The sequence below is a fragment of the Rhinatrema bivittatum genome, chromosome 2 (genome assembly GCF_901001135.1).
Source record: "Rhinatrema bivittatum chromosome 2, aRhiBiv1.1, whole genome shotgun sequence".
Lineage (NCBI taxonomy): Eukaryota > Metazoa > Chordata > Amphibia > Gymnophiona > Rhinatrematidae > Rhinatrema > Rhinatrema bivittatum.
This window is the reverse complement of record NC_042616.1, coordinates 132,544,626-132,564,470: the sequence shown is the minus strand read 5'-3', so window position 1 is coordinate 132,564,470 and position 19,845 is coordinate 132,544,626. Positions and strand designations below refer to the sequence as shown.

At 41.5% G+C, this 19,845-nt stretch overlaps 1 protein-coding gene across 5 annotated transcripts in view; it reads right to left on the bottom strand.

Moving 5' to 3' along the window:
* Positions 1 to 19,845, bottom strand: part of MPP7 (membrane palmitoylated protein 7) — a 745,631-nt gene that overhangs the window by 259,069 nt on the left and 466,717 nt on the right. For all 5 annotated transcript variants that reach the window (XM_029588635.1, XM_029588634.1, XM_029588638.1 and 2 more), the window contains one exon: positions 908 to 989. In XM_029588635.1, coding sequence (XP_029444495.1) covers positions 908 to 989 — 82 coding nt within the window. The remainder of the gene's footprint in view (positions 1 to 907; positions 990 to 19,845) is intronic.

Below are 19,845 nucleotides of genomic sequence, written 5' to 3'. Positions count from 1 at the left end.
ACAATGAGCTAATACTGTTTAGATTTATTAACTAGAAAATATGAAACCATTTGCACATTTTTTAAGGAGGACATACATTCATTGGTTTTCCAGTAACCATTTGGAAGGCTGTTTCCAAAAGCTCTGACTTATCTGCAGTCTTGATATACTTAAGAAAGGGAATGGTGAATAAAACGGAAAATGTCATAATGCCTCTGTAGCGCTCCATGGTGAGACCGCATCTTGAATACTGTGTACAATTCTGGTCGCCGCATCTCAAAAAAGATATAATTGCGATGGAGAAGGTACAGAGAAGGGCTACCAAAATGATATGGGGAATGGTACAGCTCCCCTATGAGGAAAGACTAAAGAGGTTAGGACTTTTCAGCTTGGAAAGGAGACGGCTGAGGGGGGATATGATAGAGCTGTTTAAAATTATGAGAGGTCTAGAACAGGTAGATGTGAATCAGTTATTTACTCTTTCGGATAGTAGAAAGACTAGGGGGCACTCCATGAAGTTAGCATGGGGCACATTTAAAACTAATCAGAGAAAGTTCTTTTTTAATCAACGCACAATTAAACTCTGGAATTTGTTGCCAGAGGATGTGGTTAGTGCAACTAGTATAGCTGTGTTTAAAAAAGGATTGGATAAGTTCTTGGAGGAGAAGTCCATTACCTGCTATTAAGTTCACCTAGAGAATAGCCACTGCCATTAGCAATGGTAACATGGAATAGACTTCGTTTTTGGGTACTTGCCAGGTTCTTATGGCCCGGATTGGCCACTGTTAGAAACAGGATGCTGGGCTTGATGGACCCTTGGTCTGACTCAGTATGGCATGTTCTTAATGGCAAGTATTATTTCTCTCTCTTTTCTTGTAGCTCAAAGCTTTTCTTTTAAAAAGCCAGTGCTAAGAAAGAAGATGCTTACCACTCCGGTCTGCAGCACCTCCTCGCATTATTCTTGCAACCACAATGGCTCCTGTGTGTTCTTCTTTTCTGATTGTAGCACCCTTAAAAAATACATGTTGGATTATTCACATAATTTGATGGTCATACAGAATCACAAAGCAAATTTTTATTTCGTATCTAAATCATTTCAATGCTATATACAATTCTCCCAAGAAAAGCATTTAACTTCATATATCATTTTGCCACTCAGCAGCTAGAGGAGAACAGGACATATATTTGCCCAGGGATGAGCTTTACCTAGTAATGTGAGCTCCAAATTTGAAGTTTTTTGATAAGTGGAAAGACAAAAAGAACTCAGTGTTAAATAAATATAGAAACACACACTGTCCTTTCCTGTTCATTGCTAATTGTAGCAAGTATTAAAGGCCAGAACATACTTTACAGACTACCCAGCTGTCTAGGTGGTTTATAGATTTTCTCTTCAAGAATGGTGATCTTGAGGAAAAAAAGGAAAAATGGATTTTTAACCAATCTCATAATCTTGGACATTCAGCACTTTCCAACATCTGAAAGCCCTTAAAATGTAGGTTTGGAGGAAAATAAAGAGGACAAATCCTTTATCTTCATTTAAAATGCAATAAATTAAATACATTTTGAGAAAGAAAGGGTAAAAATTGTAACCTTTCTGGAAAAACAGGGAGACTCACGTCTAAGGAAGGAAAGCATTTAACACTGCAGCTGAGGATTTTTCCATCTGCTTGTGCAAGCATGATGTTGGTCTCATCCCCTTCCCTCTTTATATCATCTGGGGAAACTATTTAAGTGATACCTCCCCTCCTCAAAATAGAGGTGGGTTGCCTCTTTGCAGTGACCAGGAGCTTGGAACTTGGTAGGTATTTGGGGATGTTGATGGGGATGGGATACATGCGGTTTTTGGATACATGGCCTTTAGAAAAAGCATCAAGACTTGGTTGTTCAGAAAGTATTGTCCTGAATAATGACTCAGTGGCTAGTGATGCTATTTCAAGGATTTTAGCAGATTTCATCTATGGTATTGTATTTTACATTATATTACATAATATAAATATTGTAGTATACTGTATTTTATATTACTAGGATAAAATTTGTTAAATGTGGAAGAGTATATTTTGATTTTTTTTTGGGTTGCTTATATGAATATCTTATGCTTTTGTAAATTTGAAAATTGCTTCGATCTGTTTTTCAGTAGATCAACAATTACATAAATAAATATTGTTTTACTTTATTAACTGCTTAATTAGAAGGACTGTGGCCTCTTCCTCCTTAATTAGACTGAGGCAGTTGGGTCTCAGTGTTCGTTTGATAATTCTTTTGTAGTTATTTATTGATGTCTTTATGATTGTAATTTTGATGTATGATTGTATTTTAATTAGGTACTAATTATTATGTATTATTTTGTTGTTGTTATTAGTTATTTCCATTTATAAAACTGCCCATCTAATCAGGGCACTGTGTGAATACACAACATATAACAAATATACATGTGCAATTGCTATCAATACAGTTCATCAATATATATTGATATTTATTCCATTTTATGATATGCATTGTCACACACACTGAACATGGGTTTTACCTGTTGAAAAGCATGGCTCAAACATAATTAGATTAGATTAAAACTGTGCCTCTGATCAGTGGGTTGGCAAGATGAGTCTAGAACAGAGTAAAACTCTTCCAGACTCAGTAAATATGTATTTGCTCATTTGAAGAATACAGCTATTGCTACATAAATAGATCCTGATACTAAACAGAAAACCAATGTATGGCAAAAGAGCAAACTATAATGCAACATGGGGTGTTCAGCCATTCAAAGTGCTTGGATGGCTGAAAGACCCTATTCCTGCTTTTATACAGTACTGACACATAGTGGATCATCAATTGGGAGCATAAGCAGCTATGCACAACAAGAATTTTTAACCACTCTTCCCCAACCTCCACTCCTCCCCACCCACAAAAATTAAGCATACAATAATAAATTAACATACCCTGTATAAAGTACATCTAATTGTTTGACAATTGTTTATAAACACACAAATGACAAGATGCTAAAACAATAACCAAATATTTGAGCACAAACTGTGCCAAAACAACTCAGTTTTCTTTTATGACAAAGTAACAGGTCTGAAAGACTCCTCCCACTATACAGCATCCAGAAATTTGGCCCCCACATCTACAAAAAACCCCATGAATATATGAGTTACAGTGGGCTCTGGTAGGATAAGGCCTGTGACAAGGAAACACACTTTCCTAAACACTACACATTCAAAATGTCTTCAAGGCATTAGAAACAGATGATACTCCAGAAATGCATATAAAAACTCAAGAGCAATGTCAAAAGATCCAAAGCAAAAAACTCATTACTCTCTCAGAGAACCCATGTTTTTTCCCCATGCTTTCTGAAATCATATATTGTTTTTATAATCAGGTACTTTGTTTTTATAAAGCTTAGTAAATTAGGTCCTAAGTTTGTACCTGAGGCAATGGAGGGTGAAGTGACTTGCCCAAGATAACAAGGAGTGTCTTCAGGATTCGAACCCTAGTTTCCCTGGTTTTCAGTCTGCTGCTCTAACCACTTGGATACAAATCCACTTCAATACAAACCATATTTGTAAGACTATCAGAGATGAAACAATGGATTCTCATGTTGATGAGATAATCCATTTGGGGACAAATGACTTGGGCCTGGATTTTCTAAGATTGCAAGCCTTTATGAATCGCGTGGTACCGGGGGGCGAGCCTGCGAAAGCCAGCAGCGATCGCACCCAATAGCACCACCGTGAAAGGTGGTGCTATTGGGTGCGATACTGGTGGCAATAAGGAGTCTTACCTTTTGCTGTCAGCGAAGTCATCGTGGAGTCCGCCCCTAGGCTACCCCGACTTCTCCCCTTCCGGTACGGACTCCGCCCCTATTTGGATATTGCACGCAAAAAATCCCTTTTCACGTGTGATACCTTTGGAAAATGACCCCCTTGGTTAGAAAAATCAGGGTAATGCAAAAGGGATTCAAGAATTTAGGGGAAGGACTTGGGCACCTGGAAAAGATCACAGTATTTTTGGTGGTATTACCTGTCCATGGAAAGAGAGAGGAAAGGCTATGTCATATAGCCAACTTCAATACATGGTTCAAAATGTGGTTTTAAATATATAGGAGACTGGGGCTGGGTATATAGATTAAAAAGCTATACTGTAACGATGGTCTACTCTTTCTGAAAAAGGACCCTACATGAGAAATTCAGACCATGCATTGACAGGCATCTTAGCAAGAAGCAGAGATGCCAGATGCAAGCCAATGGATTCAGATTGTCACACTCAATGAATAGAAGATGATGGTGGAGAAAACCACAAAATTGTTGATTTTGCTAGTTACCTCTTCAGAAATAGGGTACAAATGAGGAGTGGATATGAGTCTATACAGAGACTAAACAGCCAAAGAAAAAAAGGTGGAAAGTTATAAGCACAAATGCTCATAGTCTAAGCAAAATAATTTCAGATCTACAAACCCTAAAAGTGAAATTAGACCTAGATACTCTTGCTATCATGGAGATGTGGTTCAATTAAACCCAGGTGTGGATTACGGCTACACCAGTCTATGATCTGTTTAGGAAGGATAGGGTTGAGAGAAAAGGAGGAAGAGAGGCTCTTTATGTAAAAAAAAAATCATATTAAAGTGAATGAAATGCAGGGGACATAAAAAAAGAGGCTAGTTAAATCGGCAAGATTCAGGATGAGTAAGAGTTCCTCAAAATCTAGAGCACAAATGGAGACTCTTCTTGCATGGTTATTTTACAGCACAAGCACCATTACCATTTCCAAGTCTTTCAAGGTGTACACTATGAAGCCAACCCCTTCTTGAAACTAGCTCTCTTCTTCAGGTGGAAAATTCTTAAATCTTCTCTCTACTTTTATAAAGATTGCATGTACAGGAATTATAACTAATTTTGGAATTTTTTACTTTGCTGAATAACTTGTCAATATTATTCAGAAGGAAAACTTTAAGTGTTCTGTTGGTACTTCTGGTTTGTTTTGAAGTTGATTCCTTTAGTTCAGATAAATCTCGTCAAACGGTCTTGGAAGTCTATAGCTCACTTTTCAAGCTCTTGATTATCGAGTATCTCAGGGATCATCCCTATCCCCAATGCTGCTTAATGTTTATCTTAAACCCTTAGCTGATCTGACTGGAAGCTTGGGTATGGTTTTTACATGTACACTGGCGATGTTCAGTTGTTGGGCCCTTTAAATGACTATGGCACTGCTTGCTGGTATTAACAATCTTAGCTCCAGTCTTGAGTTAATCAGGTCTTGATTAGCCCATAATAAGCTCCATCTGAATCTAACTGAAACTGAAATTCCATAAACTGGGAAGGAGCCTTGGTCAATCTTAAACCCTCAAATAATGTTAAATGGCATTATTCTTTGTCCAGTAGGGATTGTGTAACCTAAGAATGATTCTTGACCAGAAATTATTTATGCAAAAGCATATTACCCAAGTAACTAAATCTGCATTTTTTTCATGTGTACAGTTTACAGGCTTTCAATCATTGCTTTCACAATGTTGACTTCATTTAAGTGTTTTATGCTTTTATCATTTTGAGAATAGATTATTGTAACAGCATTTATATCAGTCTCCCAATCAAAGCAATGCCAAGGTTGAACATGACCAGAATGCGGCAATGAGACTTCCATCCAAATTCAGCTGGCGGAGTAGCATTTCTCCCATCTTATACTAACCAGTTTAGAGCACAATTCAAAATCTTAACCGTTATTTTTAAAGCACTGAAGGGTTTAGAATTAACTTACCTTCATGGCCCTTGCAATTTCTAACTGAATCTTTTTTGAAAATTTTGCCAATAAAAGATGCAAGGCTTATAAAAACCCATAATCAGGCCTTTTCTTTTGCTATTAAGATACACCACTTTCCTGTTTATTGCCTATAACAAGTATTAAAACTGTTTTTTTTTTTTGCCAAGCCTTTCTGGGTTAATAAAATTTTAATTCTAACCCAGAAGAGTGATATATTTGGTTGGAAGCACCGTGTGCTTTTGTACAGTCATCTTTGTTTCTTGTTGTTATTTTTTTTTATTAGTGATTCAGAGGGACACCTGCTGCTGCTGACTATATATTTGATGCATTTATTTGCCACTATTTATTCACAATGTCACATGTTTGTATTTGCAGCTTTTTATCTATTATGTTAGATACAAGGAAGATAACTTTCAAACAAATGCACGTGCAGCATCTATTTGTTTATTTTAAAAGATGTATAACCCATGCATTACGATAGAGTTCAAAGCAGTTTACATAAGTTATACACATAATGTAATAAATACAAAACAAACAAATACAATAGCTCATACTGTTACGGTTGTGGACCCTTGGGCCGGTTGGGACAGGGGATGGAGCGCTGTGGAGGACCACAGCAAGAGTCCCAACCGGGAGGCGGCTCGGAGGACTCGGAGAAGGCTTTGGCACTGGAATATGGCAGAGTCCTATGCAACCAAGGACTCGGCAGCCGGAGAAAGGACGGACGACGTTGGGCCCTGGTGACTGAAGAGTCTTCACCCTGGAGACCGGTACTCCCCCGGGAGGAGCCCGTAGGAGTCCAGCCGCTGGGACTTTTGGAGATTCACCCAGGAGGACTTAGGCGAATCTTCTGGGCCGGCGAACACCAGGAACCAGAGGAGCAACAATGGCCAAAGACGGAGTCCAGGAACGAAGCAGAGTCGGAAGCCGGGAGTCGGAGGAGGAACCAAGCCAGGGGTGAGACAGGAGACGGTGTCGAGGACGGAGCCGGGTCAGAGCCAGAGGTCAGAGGAAGACAAGCCAGAGACAGAAGCTGAAGACGAAGTCGTGGGCGAAGCTGGGTTGGAACCAGAGGTCAGAAGCAGATACCAGAACCAAAGGACAAGACGAAGGATAAGTCAGGAGTCAAGCCGGGTCGAAGAAAAAGAGCAATCCAAGGAACGCAGCAACTAGCAGTCAGGAGACCTGAGGAACCTTGTTGCAAGGCGAAGAAGGAACCAGGAAGCAGGGCTTAAGTAGTCTGGAGCATCTGATGTCATCCAGGGACGGCCCAGAGGTTTCCCGCGCTGGCCGTCCCTAGGGGGCGGGGCCAGCCGTGGCGAAACACCGGCGTCTCCCTCGAGGAGGGAGAGCCGCGGCAGAGGCCTGAACAGGCCTAGACGGATCCCCCACGACCCGAGCCGGCCTCGAGGTAGGTAGGGGGCTCGGGGCATGGCCCGGGGCCGTAACACATACATGAATAAAAAGCCAAAACATTTTTAGAAAAAGATCATACTATTGGAATCCCATCAATACACTTAAAGGCCAGAGAGAAGAGATAAGTCTTCAATGCCTTTCCTAAAGGACTTTGACACTGAAGCCTATATGGTTACAAGCAGATCTATGCTAGTATTTTATAACCCATGAGTATGATATACACACGTTTTATAAAATACATATATCTCTATACTGCAGCATAGGCACATATATAGGCTTCTGCAAAAACACATTCAATGCACTGAATCAAAGTATTAAACATGCAGATTTTTCCTACCTATTTTAAAATATATGTGCATATATTTTATGGACAAAAAAGTAGAATTTACTCATATATAATATTGGGATTTACATACGCATGTCAGTGTATTTTAAAACGTGCATGTCAAGGAAATTACCAGTTTTACCAGTTAGTCCGCCAGTTCACCCAATCCTCTCCAGGTCATCGCGATATTCCTAGTTTTTTAGCCTGAACTCCCCCACTTCCCCCAGATTTCTTATTGAGGCAGTACTACACATTAAAACATGTTTAATATATTTTACACCAGGTGTAAAATTACAGCAAATCTACATGCATGTCTTTTAAAACAGCAAATTACATAAATGTTGGCCCAACCCCAGAATGCCGCATACCACCCCTTTTTTACATATATATGCGAGCAAAAGTGAAAATATGTGTGTATTTTCAACTTTAATGAAATACAAATACACGACTAGAGTCTACTTACTAATGCTAATTTTTATGTGCAGAATGTGTTGGAAACAACTCCCATAAGTTTTATTTTTGATTTCATAGCTGAACAATTTAAAATAAGCTATATTTATTTAGGTACATGGATGTACTGCTTCTATGCTTATTTCTTGATTATTTAGTATAGTTAAGTTTATTAAAATTTCTTGATCGCATAATACTAACACTGTAAGCTATTAACAAAACAACAAACATAATAATTATTAAGCAAAACCAAAATTAACGAACAACAATAAGACAAGAACGGTCATACTATTAATATAGTCCAGATCTTAAAGGGCTAAAATTAGCTGAACGCCTGCTTGATCAGAAAGGCCTTTAATGCAGCTTTGAATTTTTTTGTACATTCCATAAGTCTCAGCGATATGGGAATGGAATTCCACAGGGTGGGAGCAGCAACTGAGAAGGCACAGTCTCTGGTAGATGATAACCTCACTGCTTGTATCGTAGGTACCTCAAGAAGGCCTTTCTCTTGCGATCTCAGGGTCCTGGTTGGTTGATGATGAGCAATAAAAAGGGAAGGAAGAGGTATGGAGTAGTTTATGAGTCAAGAGAAGGATTTTTGATTGAACTCTGTGGCGGACAGGCAACCATTGGAGATGGTATAGAGACGGCATGATATGATCACAGCGTTTGGATCCAGTGATTAATCGTGCTGTAGAATTGAGGAGTAGCTGAAGTGGTTTTAAAGTCAAATTAGGAAGACCAAGATACAGGGCATTACAATAATCTATGACCGGTAACAATGATGCTTGGATCACCAATTTAAAATTGCTAGGTTCAAGCGAGTTTCTCAAACCATGCAAGACCCTCAATGTAAAAAGCCATTTTTGATCACCATCTTAACATGATGATGGAAAGATAGAGTGGAGTCAATCCAAATCCCAAGGCTTTTAACATGAGGGAAAATTGAAAAATTGATGTCATTCAGGACAATATTCAAAGGTAGGATGATACTGTTGGAATGTCTGACAATCAGAAAATCAGTTTTGGCTATATTCAATGAAAGTTTATTGTACTGAATCCACTGTTTGATGGATGATATGCAAATACCAATTCCAGAAACCATTTCTGACAAGATTGCCTAATTTTGACATAAAATTGAATGTCATCAGCATATATTCTGTAACCTTCACAAAGGCTTGATAGAATTTTACAAACTGGAGCTAAACAGATATTAAATAATAGGGCAGATCCTTGTGAAACACCTGTTTTATTAGCGAACCATGAAGAATACTGGTTTCCTACTTTGACCTGTGAAAAACGATTAGACAGAAAGGATGTAAACCAGTTTAGAACTTGCCCAGCTAGCCCACATTCCTTCAGCCGCTGAAGGACATGATGATCAAGAGTGTTGAAAGCTGAAGAAATGTCCAGCATGACCAAAACATAACTATGGCCACTACCAATGGCCCGTCTGATGTGGTCAAGAAGGGAAACAAATAGAATCTCAGTATTGAGAGTTTTTCTGAAACCAAATTGGAGAAGATCCAAAATCTGGTGATCTTCAACAAAATCAGACAGTTGCTTCAAGGCTACATTTTCTAAGAGTTTAACAAGAAAGGACAGAGAAAAAAATAGGTCTATAATGCATGGGCATTGAAGGATCCACACCGACTTTTAAGTAAAGGTCTAACAACAGATTGTTTCAGACAGGCTGGTACTACACTATCACATAAAGAAAAAATTGACAATTTTGGTAGGAGAAGATGCAATTAGCTCTCTTGAAGCTTTCAAAGTTGGAACACTGCAGATATTGGAAGAATAATAAGAGGAGATCAATTTGGAAATGGCCTGGACAATTTCATAAGTAGATGTAGGACTAAACTCAGACCATAGTAAAGGATAAGCTTCTAGGGAATTAGTCTGCACGGGAGGCTTGATTACAAATTACATATTAAAGATTGAATTTTGGACTCTAAATAATCCTTAAATTCATAACAGCTGATAGATGAGGATTTAACCTCGTTGCCTCTCTTACCTACAGACGGCTCATTAGAGAGCTTCCTAGATAGACCAAAAAGAATTTTAGGATTGAAACCAGTTTCTCGAATTAGGTTGGAATATAAACCTTTCTTACATGACGCTATCAAGGACTTGTACTCAAGCCTCATTTTTCTATAGGAAATAGAAAGGGAATTTGAGGGATGTTTACACTAGGCCCGTTACAATCAACGTAACTGGTGTCACTTGTGTTATGCGTGCCGTCCGCGGCAGACCCGTGGCTCGGCCCTCTCACCTTTCTACACAGACTCCAGCCTCTGGTTCCTCCTTGCTAGCAGTGGTGGGCTGCTGGCTCTGAACTCGGGCTGCCCCTGGTGCCTCCAGCTCTGCCTCAGTTCCCAGCGACTCAGCTCAGGATGCCATTGCTCGTAGGCGCTAATTTCTTCGGGCACCGGGAAAGTGCACAGAAAAGCAGTAAAAACTGCTTTTCTGTGCACCCTCTGACTTAATATCATGGCGATATTAAGTCGGAGGTCCCGAAGGGTAAAAAAGTAAAAAAAAAAAAAAAATTGAAGTTGGCCCGCGGCTGTCGGGTCGAAAACCGGACGCTCAATTTTGCCGGCGTCCGGTTTCCGAGCCCGTGGCTGTCAGCGGGCTCGAGAACAGACGCTGGCAAAATTAAGCGTCGGCTGTCAAACCTGCTGACAGCCGCCGCTCTGGTCCAAAAGGAGGTGCTAGGGACGCGCTAGTGTCCCTAGCGCCTCCTTTTGCCTGTTTTTACCGCCGGGCCTCATTTAAATACAGAGTCGCGTGCAAAGGAAAGTGGCCTGTGCGCCCATGCCCGCTCTCCCGCGGACTTTACTGTATCGGCCCGAATATGTGGCTACTACTCCCCTTCCAACCCCCCTCCTATGGCCCTTAAGTTCCCTGTTTGCTGCAATTTGTTCCTCTAAGGCCAGGTCAAATGCAGGAGGTTGCAAGAAGCAACCTGATTGGCTCAGTATATTTCTGGTACTCTGACAGCATTCCCCATGTGATGCTGGTTGTCCCTGTTCCCACGATGAAGGGGCAAGGCTTTCTCAGTGTCCCCAAGTGGGTTCCAGTCTGCACCAGGGATCCTCTTCCCCCACCCACTGGAAGTTCTTGCTTCCATTCAGCAGGAGAAGGTGGCCTGACAAATGCAAAGTGGCTAATTGAAAGTCTAACCCGCTGAAGCAAATTTGTGTGCGTAAGTGAGCACACATCAGCACATAGGTCAATTTTAAAATACATCGTTATGAGCATATGTATAGTCACACCCTGACCACGCCCATAACACACCCCTTTCTTACGAACATGACATTGTTTATGCACATGCATATACACACGGATATTGCAACGTTTAAAATTTGTGTTGGTAGCACGGCCCAGATACGGGGGTATCTGGGTCTTTTTATGTGAGCAATGCTTTTAAAATTGGGTCAATAGTATATTTAGACTTTCAGAAGGCATTTGACAAAGTCTCCCACGAGAGACTCTTCAAGAAATTATAAAGTCATAAGACAGGAGACATTGTACGACTATGGACTGGTAACTGGTTAAAAGGCTGTAAACAGAGAATAGGATTAAATGGTCAGTTTTCTAAATGGAGAAAGGTCTTTAGTGGAGTACCACAGGGATTGGTACTAGGAACTGTTTTGTTTAACATATTCATAAATGATCTGGAAAACAGAATAATGAGTGAAGTGATCAAATTTGCAGATAACGCACAATTATTCAAATTTGTTAAAACTGTAACTGATTGTGAGGAACTGCAAAAGGACCATGTGAGACTAGGAGACTGGGCAGCTGAATGGCAAATGAAATTGAATGTAGAAAAGTGCAAAGTGATGCACATAGGAAAAAACAATTCCAACTACAGGTCACAATGCTGGATTCTGTATTGGTATTTATTTATTTAGCACTTTTATATACCGATTTTCCAGTAACAGAATTACTAATCAAGTCAGTTTACATTCTAAACAATAACCATGACAAGAGGATGTCTTACAATAAACAGGTAGAATGAACTTGGATAAAAGTAACTGGGGTTAACAACATAAAGTAAAAGTTATGGGGCCTAATGTAGGCTGGAGTTGAGAACGGGTGTTGGGCATAAGGCTAGGTTTTTAATATTGTTCTCTGGGGGTTTCCAATGAAAGGGATCATAGGATGGAATTCGAACAGAAGCTGAAGTTAGGAGAAAGCTTGGTTGAATAACCAGGTCTTGAGTCTTTTCTTAAAACCAATAGGGCATTGAACTAGTTTGAGGTCTGATGGGAGAGAGTTCCAAAGTATGGGCCCGGCAGTGGAGAAAGCTCTTTTACTTAATGCTGTTTTCATCGGTGGGGCCTGTAGATTGTTTCTGTATGCTTGTCTCACTGGTCTTGTGGAGGTGTGAGGTTGAAGAGGGATCTTGAGTTCGAGTGGGGTGATGTTATGTATTGCCTTGTGGATTGATGCTTTGAAAAGTATTCTGAATTTGATAGGAAGCCAGTGTAGATTTTTCAGGTTAGGTGTTATATGGTCTCTTTTGTTTGTCTTGGTTAGAATCCTTGCTGTTGCATTCTGCAACATCTGTAGAGGTTTTGTGGAGTTAGCTGGGAGGCCAAGTAGTAGTGAATTGCAGTAGTCGATTTTACTGAGAATGATTGCTTGTAAAACTGATCGGAAATCTTGAAAATGGAGGAGGGGTCTCAATCTTTTCAATACTTGAAGTTTGAAAAATCCATCCTTTATGATGTTGTTGATGAAAGATCTGTAATTCATTTGGTTATCTAGTATAACTCCCAGGTTTCTGACTTGTGGGGATAGGATTAATTGTGAGGCCAGGTTGGTGATAGGTTGTGGGTGGTTTCCATCTTGGGAAATGAGAAGGTACTCTGTCTTGTTTTGATTAAGAATCAGATTGAGGCTTGTCAGCAGGTTGTTGATGGCATGTTGGCATGAGTTCCAGAAGTCCAGAGTTTTAAGAAGTGAATCCGTAATAGGAATCAGAATCTGAACATCGTCAGCGTACAGGAAGTGGATAAGATTTAGCTTGCGGAGGAGCTGGCAGAGTGGGAGCAGGTATATGTTGAATAAGGTTGGAGAAAGTGAAGAGCCTTGTGGGACTCCCAGGTTGCAGTTCACTGGTTGAGATTCCTCCCTGTTGATCTTAACCTTATAGTGCCTGTTCTGAAGGAAAGATCTGAACCAGGCGAGGGCGACGTCTCTGATGCCAATGTCTGACAGACGATCAACCAGTGTATTATGATTGACCGTGTCAAATGCTGCTGTTAGGTCAAGGAGGATGAGTAGACAAGGTTGTTTTTTTTCGAGGTTCAGTAGGATGGAGTCCGTTAATGAGATTAGAAGAGTTTCTGTGCTTCGAGATTGGCGGAAGCCGAATTGCGAAGGGGACAGTATGTTGTTGTTACTCAAGTATTCTGTCAGTTGTTTATTTGCAATTCGTTCCATGGTATTTGGAGTCCATGTGGACAACATGTTGAAATCCTTGGCTCAGGGCATAGCAGTGGTCTAATAAAAAATGGAATGTTAGGAAGGATCCGAAAATGAATGGAGAATAAAATGGAAAAAATCATATTGACCTCTGTATCGAGCCATGATGCGACCACACCTGGAATATTGTGTGCAGTTCAGGTCACCCCATCTTAAGAAAGACCTAGTGGAACTAGAAAAGGTGTAAAGAAGGGTAACAAAAACGATAAAAGGGATGGAACACCTCTTCTATAATGAGAGGCTACGCAGGCTAGGGCCCTTCAGCTTGTAAAAGAGACTGCATGAGAGGGGACATGATAGAAGTTTATAAAATCCTGAGGGAGATGGAATCTACCTTATAAATGGCCTGTGACCGACGGCCCGCAAATGCGCAGTAGAGACCAGCTCTACCGCGCATGTGCGGGCGAGCACGTCGCTCTGAGGCAGCTTCAGAAAGAAAAAAAATGGCGGCGGCGGTACCGGCAGCGGGCGGCGGCGGCGGTACCGGCAGCGGGCGGCGACGGTGGTAGCGAGCGGCGGCGGTAGCGGCGATGGCGGTAGCGAGCGGCGGCGGTAGCGGCGACAGCGGGCGGTAGCGAGGGAGGGAGAAGAGAGAGAGAGGGAGGGACGGACTGAGTGGGAGGGAGGGACGGAGAGAGAGAGTGGGAGGGAGTGACTGAGTGAGAGGGAGGGACGGAGTGGGAGGGAGGGATTGAGTGAGGGGGAGGGACTGAGTGAGAGGGAGGGAGTGGGACTGAGTGAGAGGGAGAGGGGGGACTGAGGGAGGGAGTGGGACTGGGAGAGAGAGGGAGGGAGTGGGACTGAGGGAGAGTGAGTGGGACTGAGTGAGTGAGAGGGAGGGGGGAGGGAGTGACTGAGTGGGAGGGAGGGATTGAGTGAGGGGGAGGGACTGAGGGAGGGAGTGGGACTAAGTGAGAGGGAGGGAGGGAGTGGGACTGAGGGAGAGGGAGGGAGTGGGACTGAGGGAGAGGACGGAGGGAGTGGGGACTGAGTGAGAGTGAGTGGGACTGAGTGAGTGAGAGGGAGGGAGAGAGGGGGGGAGGGAGTGAGTGAGACTGAGTGGGAGGGAGGGACTGAGTGATAGGAGAGGGAGGGTGGGGAGGAGTGGGTGAGGGAGGGGGTGGTGAAGAGTGAGGGGAGAGAGAAAGAGGGGGAGGTGAGAGACAGAGGGATGTAGCCCGTTTTAACGGGCTTAACGGCTTGTGGATAAATAAAGGATGAATTTTTACCTTTTCAAATGATACTAAAACAAGGGGACATTCCATGAAATTAACATCCAGCAGATTCAAAACAAATCATAGAAAATACTGTGGAATCTGTTGCCAGAGGACATAATCAAGGTGACTAGCATAGCGAGGTTTAAAAGAGGTTTGAACTTTCTTGGAGGAAAAGTCCACAAAGATTAGCAATCAGGTAAGCTATTACTATCCCTGAGAATTAAATCTACTTTATGGAATTGCCAGGTACTTGCGACCTGGATTGGCCACTGTTGGAGACAGGATGCTGAGTTCAATGGCAATTCTTATATTTTTAAGCATGTAAAGCCCTTTTCTTCAGTCATAACATTGGCTTCCTTTCCACTTCTGCATACAGTTCAAGCTTCACTTACTTGCCTATAAATGCATTTACTCTGCAGCTCCTCACCACCTATCTTTTCTAACTCACTTCCTCGAGAACTTCCTTCATCGATCAAGTCTCTCTTAACTGTGACCAAATGCCAGCTCTGCACTTTTCACCTCGCTGCGCCAAATGCCTGGAATAGAATTCCTGAGTCGGTGCATCCTGCTCCCTCTGGCCATATTCAAATCTAGTATAAAAGTTTAACATTTTTTAAGCTGCTTATAAATCCTAAGCATGTCTCTACAATAAATACATTTTACATAGACTTATTTGTCATGTATGTTTATTTTGACAAGATTGTGAGATCCATGGAGCAGGGACTGTCTCTCATGTGTATTTGTACAGTGCTGCATATGTCTAGTAGTGCTCTAGAAACGACAAATAGTTGTAGTGGTGAAAATATTAAATTAGCACCTGGGGAGCAAATGAAAATAGTTCATAGTTTAAATAGCTAAATGTGCAAAACATTCTGTTTAAAATTTATATTGTTATGGCTCAGGCAAAAATTTAAGATTTTTGTTTTAGAATGTGCTGGTGGTTTGGAACACAATCTGTTTTTTAATTTTCAATTTCAGTGATTAAAAATATAGAAGTGTTTCACTGAACCTTTTATTTTTTTTAATAAACAAAGTTATTTAGTGTTGAGTAAAATAACTATAGACAAGCAAAGAATGTTAGTATAAAGTGTATGTGGAGATGCAAACCTGGGCATGCAGTACTGAAGGAATAAGATCCCTGGTATACTATCTTGAGCAAAGAATACCACACAGATGAAATCATATTACTGATCCCACTGTGAGATGAAAACACAAAGGAGTGAATTTTCAAAATGTTAAATGCGTAACAATTATCATCTACTCGTGTATTCTGTATTTTATAAAAATGGGGTGGCCTAGGGGTCTTCCAGGGCAGGGCCAACACTTAAGCATGTAAGTTTCAATTTTAAAAGATACGCACGTATATTTGCCAACTGAGTTGCACATTTTTACACCTGCTAATTATCTGGCATAAGAGATGTTAAAACATGTTTATTGGGTAGTACTGACTGGGTGGGAGGGCTGGGTGAATGGAGTGGAGGGTAGGGGAAGGGTCCAGGCTGAAGAACCAGGAAGGTCTCGATGACCTGGAGAAGGACTGGGTAAGCTGATGGAGTAATTGGTAAACTGGTTAATTTCATTTACACGCTAATGTTTTAAAATTAGCCAACATACGCCCATAAATCGGGACTTAGGTGAATAAGTCCTACTTTATTTATTTTATTTTGAAAATGTTTATGCCGCCTAGTCACAGCTCTAGGTGTCTTACAAAATCAATATACATTTTCTCGTGTGAAATATACGCATATATACTTTTAAAGTAGGAAAAGTACATGCGTTAAATGCATTGATATGCAGTATGTGGTTTCAGTGCATTGCATGTTTTCATGGATAAGCTTACATGCGCACGCGTATTTTATGAAATGCTTGTATATCATATTGTAATGGCAGGGACCCAGCCCTATTGGAAATAGGACCTGAGAGGGGGCCAACCTATTGCTCTCCTCTAGGTTTAAGATATATACAGGAGCCGAGCCAGGGGAAGGGAGGCAGAAACCATATGGGTGTCTCCCCCAAGGCGCAGAGGACCCAGATGGAAGATCTAGTGGGGAGCCAAGAGGAGCTGAAGGAAGAGACTCAGAGCTGAATGAAAGAGGGGGTGAACAGGAAAAGGAGGAGACAGAGTACCTGCCCCCCTTCCTCTCAGAGACAGAGGCTTCTGGAGAGCGGGCGATTAGATAAGCCTGTTCTCCCACAGAAGAAGAAGAGCTAATAGAGTCTACAGAGGCAGCCTAGCACCCAGGTATCCTCCAGTCTCTTTGGGGGCAGGAAGTTGGCTATGGGTTGTGGTAACTGAGGTTTCATAGAAGAGGTTTCCCTCAGTCATCAAGAGGGTGGAGGTCAACTAGCAGCCTGCCACTTAGCCTGGGCAGGATGCAACTGTTTGCTTTTTTTAAAATTTAAAACCCACTGCTTAAACAGAACTATGTTGGCTGCAAAGCACTGAGAGTAAATGCAGAGAAACCATGCAGGCCATCTGAGCTCTGCACTGAAATGGTTTGCCTTATTTGTTCTTATTTATTTATTATTTTATTTATTTAAGGTTTTTATATACCGGCAATCATGAGCACATATCTTGCTGGTTTACATGAAACGGGAGTGCATTAAATACATCAACTAGAACTGTGGTGATCGAAGGAGCAGTTACAAATAACAAGGGTAGCAGAACTTGGATAAGAAGGAAGAGATAGGAAAGAATAAACGGTTGAACGGTATACAAATAAATTAAATGCTATGTAAAAATGGCATGATTAATGGCTGAATATTTGAAGTCCTTGGTTTGTATCTATGACGTGATATTAGATTGTGTCTGGGAAAGCTTGCTTGAATAACTAAGTCTTAAGTCCTTTCCTGAAAGTTAAGAGGCAAGGTTCCAGTCTGAGATCTGTGGGAATGGAATTCCACAGAGAAGGGCCAGCAGTGGAGGTGGCACGATCTCTTAGAGTGATGTGTTTGGTCATTTTCGCAGGGGGAACTTTGAGGGCGCCTCGGTAGACATTTCTGGTAGGTCTTGTCGAGTTGTATACTTGGAGGGGGATTTGTAGATCGAGGGAGATGCGTTGATGAATAGTTTTGAAGATGACACAAATGGCTTTGTACATGATACGGAAGTGGACGGGTAGCCAATGTAACTCTTTCAGAATGGGGGATATGTGGTCTCTCTTTCTTGCGCCTGTTAGTAATCGAGCTGCTGAATTTTGAACCATCTGTAGTGGTTTGGAGTAGGAAGAGGGCAGACCTAGCAATAGGGAATTGCAGTAGTCTAATTTTGCAAAAATGACTGCTTGGATGATCGTTCTGAAGTCTTGGGCATGGAAAAGAGGTCTTATCCTCTTCAGAACCTGGAGTTTATAGAAGCAGTCTTTGGTTGTTTTGTTGATATGGGCCTTGAAGTTTAGCCGGTTGTCTATTATCACTCCTAAGTCTCGAACTTGTGTGGTAGGTAGGTTGGTGGGAAGAGTAGTGTTGGAGATGTTGGTTTCCGGAGAAATGAGAAGGATTTCTGTCTTAGAAGAGTTTAAGATGAGGTGTAGGTTGTTTAGTAGTTGTTTGATTTTCAGGTGGCATGATTCCCAGTAGTCAAGAGTTTCAGAATATGTATCTTTGATGGGGATGATGATTTGGATATCGTCTGCATAAAGGAAGTACTTTAGATTGAGGTTGGTGAGAAGTTGGCAGAGAGGAAGAAGATAGATATTAAATAGGGTCGGAGATAATGAAGAACCTTGAGGGACTCCTATGACAGAGTCAAATCTAGAGGATTCCTTGTTTTGGATTTTAACTTTGTAACCTCTGTTATTGAGAAAGGTTTTGAACCAGGATAGGACGGTGCCGCTGATTCCTATAGACGAGAGTTGGTTTAGGAGGATGGCGTGGTTGACCGTGTCGAACGCTGCTGAGAGGTCTAACAAGATCAATAGGAATGAGTTTCCTTTGTCAAGGCCCATTAAGATATAATCTGTTAACGAGGAGAGGAGGGATTCTGTGCCTCGATTTTTTCTGAAGCCGTGTTGTGGGGTGAAGAGAAGATTGTTGTCTTCGATGAAATCTGAGAGTTGAGAGTTCACTAGTTTTTCCATGATCTTGGCGATGAATGGGAGGTTAGCTATGGGGCGGAAGTTGTTGGGTTCCTTCGGGTCAAGGTTAGGTTTCTTTAAGAGCGGTGAGATTGAGGCCATTTTGAGGTCATCAGGGCAGATTCCTTGGGCTAGAGAGCAGTTGATGATATTTGTCAAAGATGTGGCTATTGTGTCTGGAATAGATAGAAGTAATTTGGAGGGGATGTGGTCTGCAGGATGAGATGAAGGTTTCATTTTTCTCAGGATGGCTTGTATCTCAGTGGAGGCTACAGGTTCAAAGGTGTTTAAGCTGGCATTTTTGTGTGCAGGTTGTTGATATGTCTGGAGGGCTGCTGTGTCGGGAGGCAGTTGTGTTAGGAGATTGGAAATTTTATTTTGGAAAAACTGAGCGAGTTCTTCGGCTTTGGACTGAGCCATATTGCCGGGGATTTCTCGCGGTATGGTTTGAGTGAGGCTGGAGACATAGGCGAAGAGGGCTTTAGCGTCAAAGACCAGGTTGTGAATCTTGGATGCGTAAAAATCTTTTTTTGATTTTGAGGTGAGGGATTTGTACTGGTAAAGTGTGGATTTGTATGATGAGATGGTGGTGTCGCAAGGGGTTTTACGCCAGGTCGCTTCTTTTTTTCTTAAAGTTTGTTTAAGTTTTCTGAGTTCGTTGGTGAACCAAGGTTGTCTGTTGGCTGCATTGGTGTGAGATTTTTTTGTAATTGAAGGACAGAGCTTGTTGGCTATATTTTCTGTTATGTTGTTCCATGAACGAATGGCAGCGTTAGGGTCGGATAAGTCTAATAGGGGGAGCTGGGAGACTAATTGGGTGTTGAGGTCTTCTGGAGAACATCGCTTTTTGTAATGGAATGAAGGTGAGGGGATGTTAGGAGTGTTGGTTTCTTCCAGTGCGAAAGAGGTGGAAATAAGAGAGTGGTCTGACCAAGGGACCTTTTTGTTCTTCAAGTTGTACGTGTTCGTAATCCCTTTGTTGAAGAAAATCAAGTCCAGGGTGTGACCCGCTTTGTGTGTGGGTTCATTGACTATTTGTTGGAATCCCATGGCAGATAGGGCTGTGAGGAGGGTTATACAGCTGTTGGATGGTGAGGGGTTGTGAATATGTAGATTGAAGTCTCCTAAGATGATT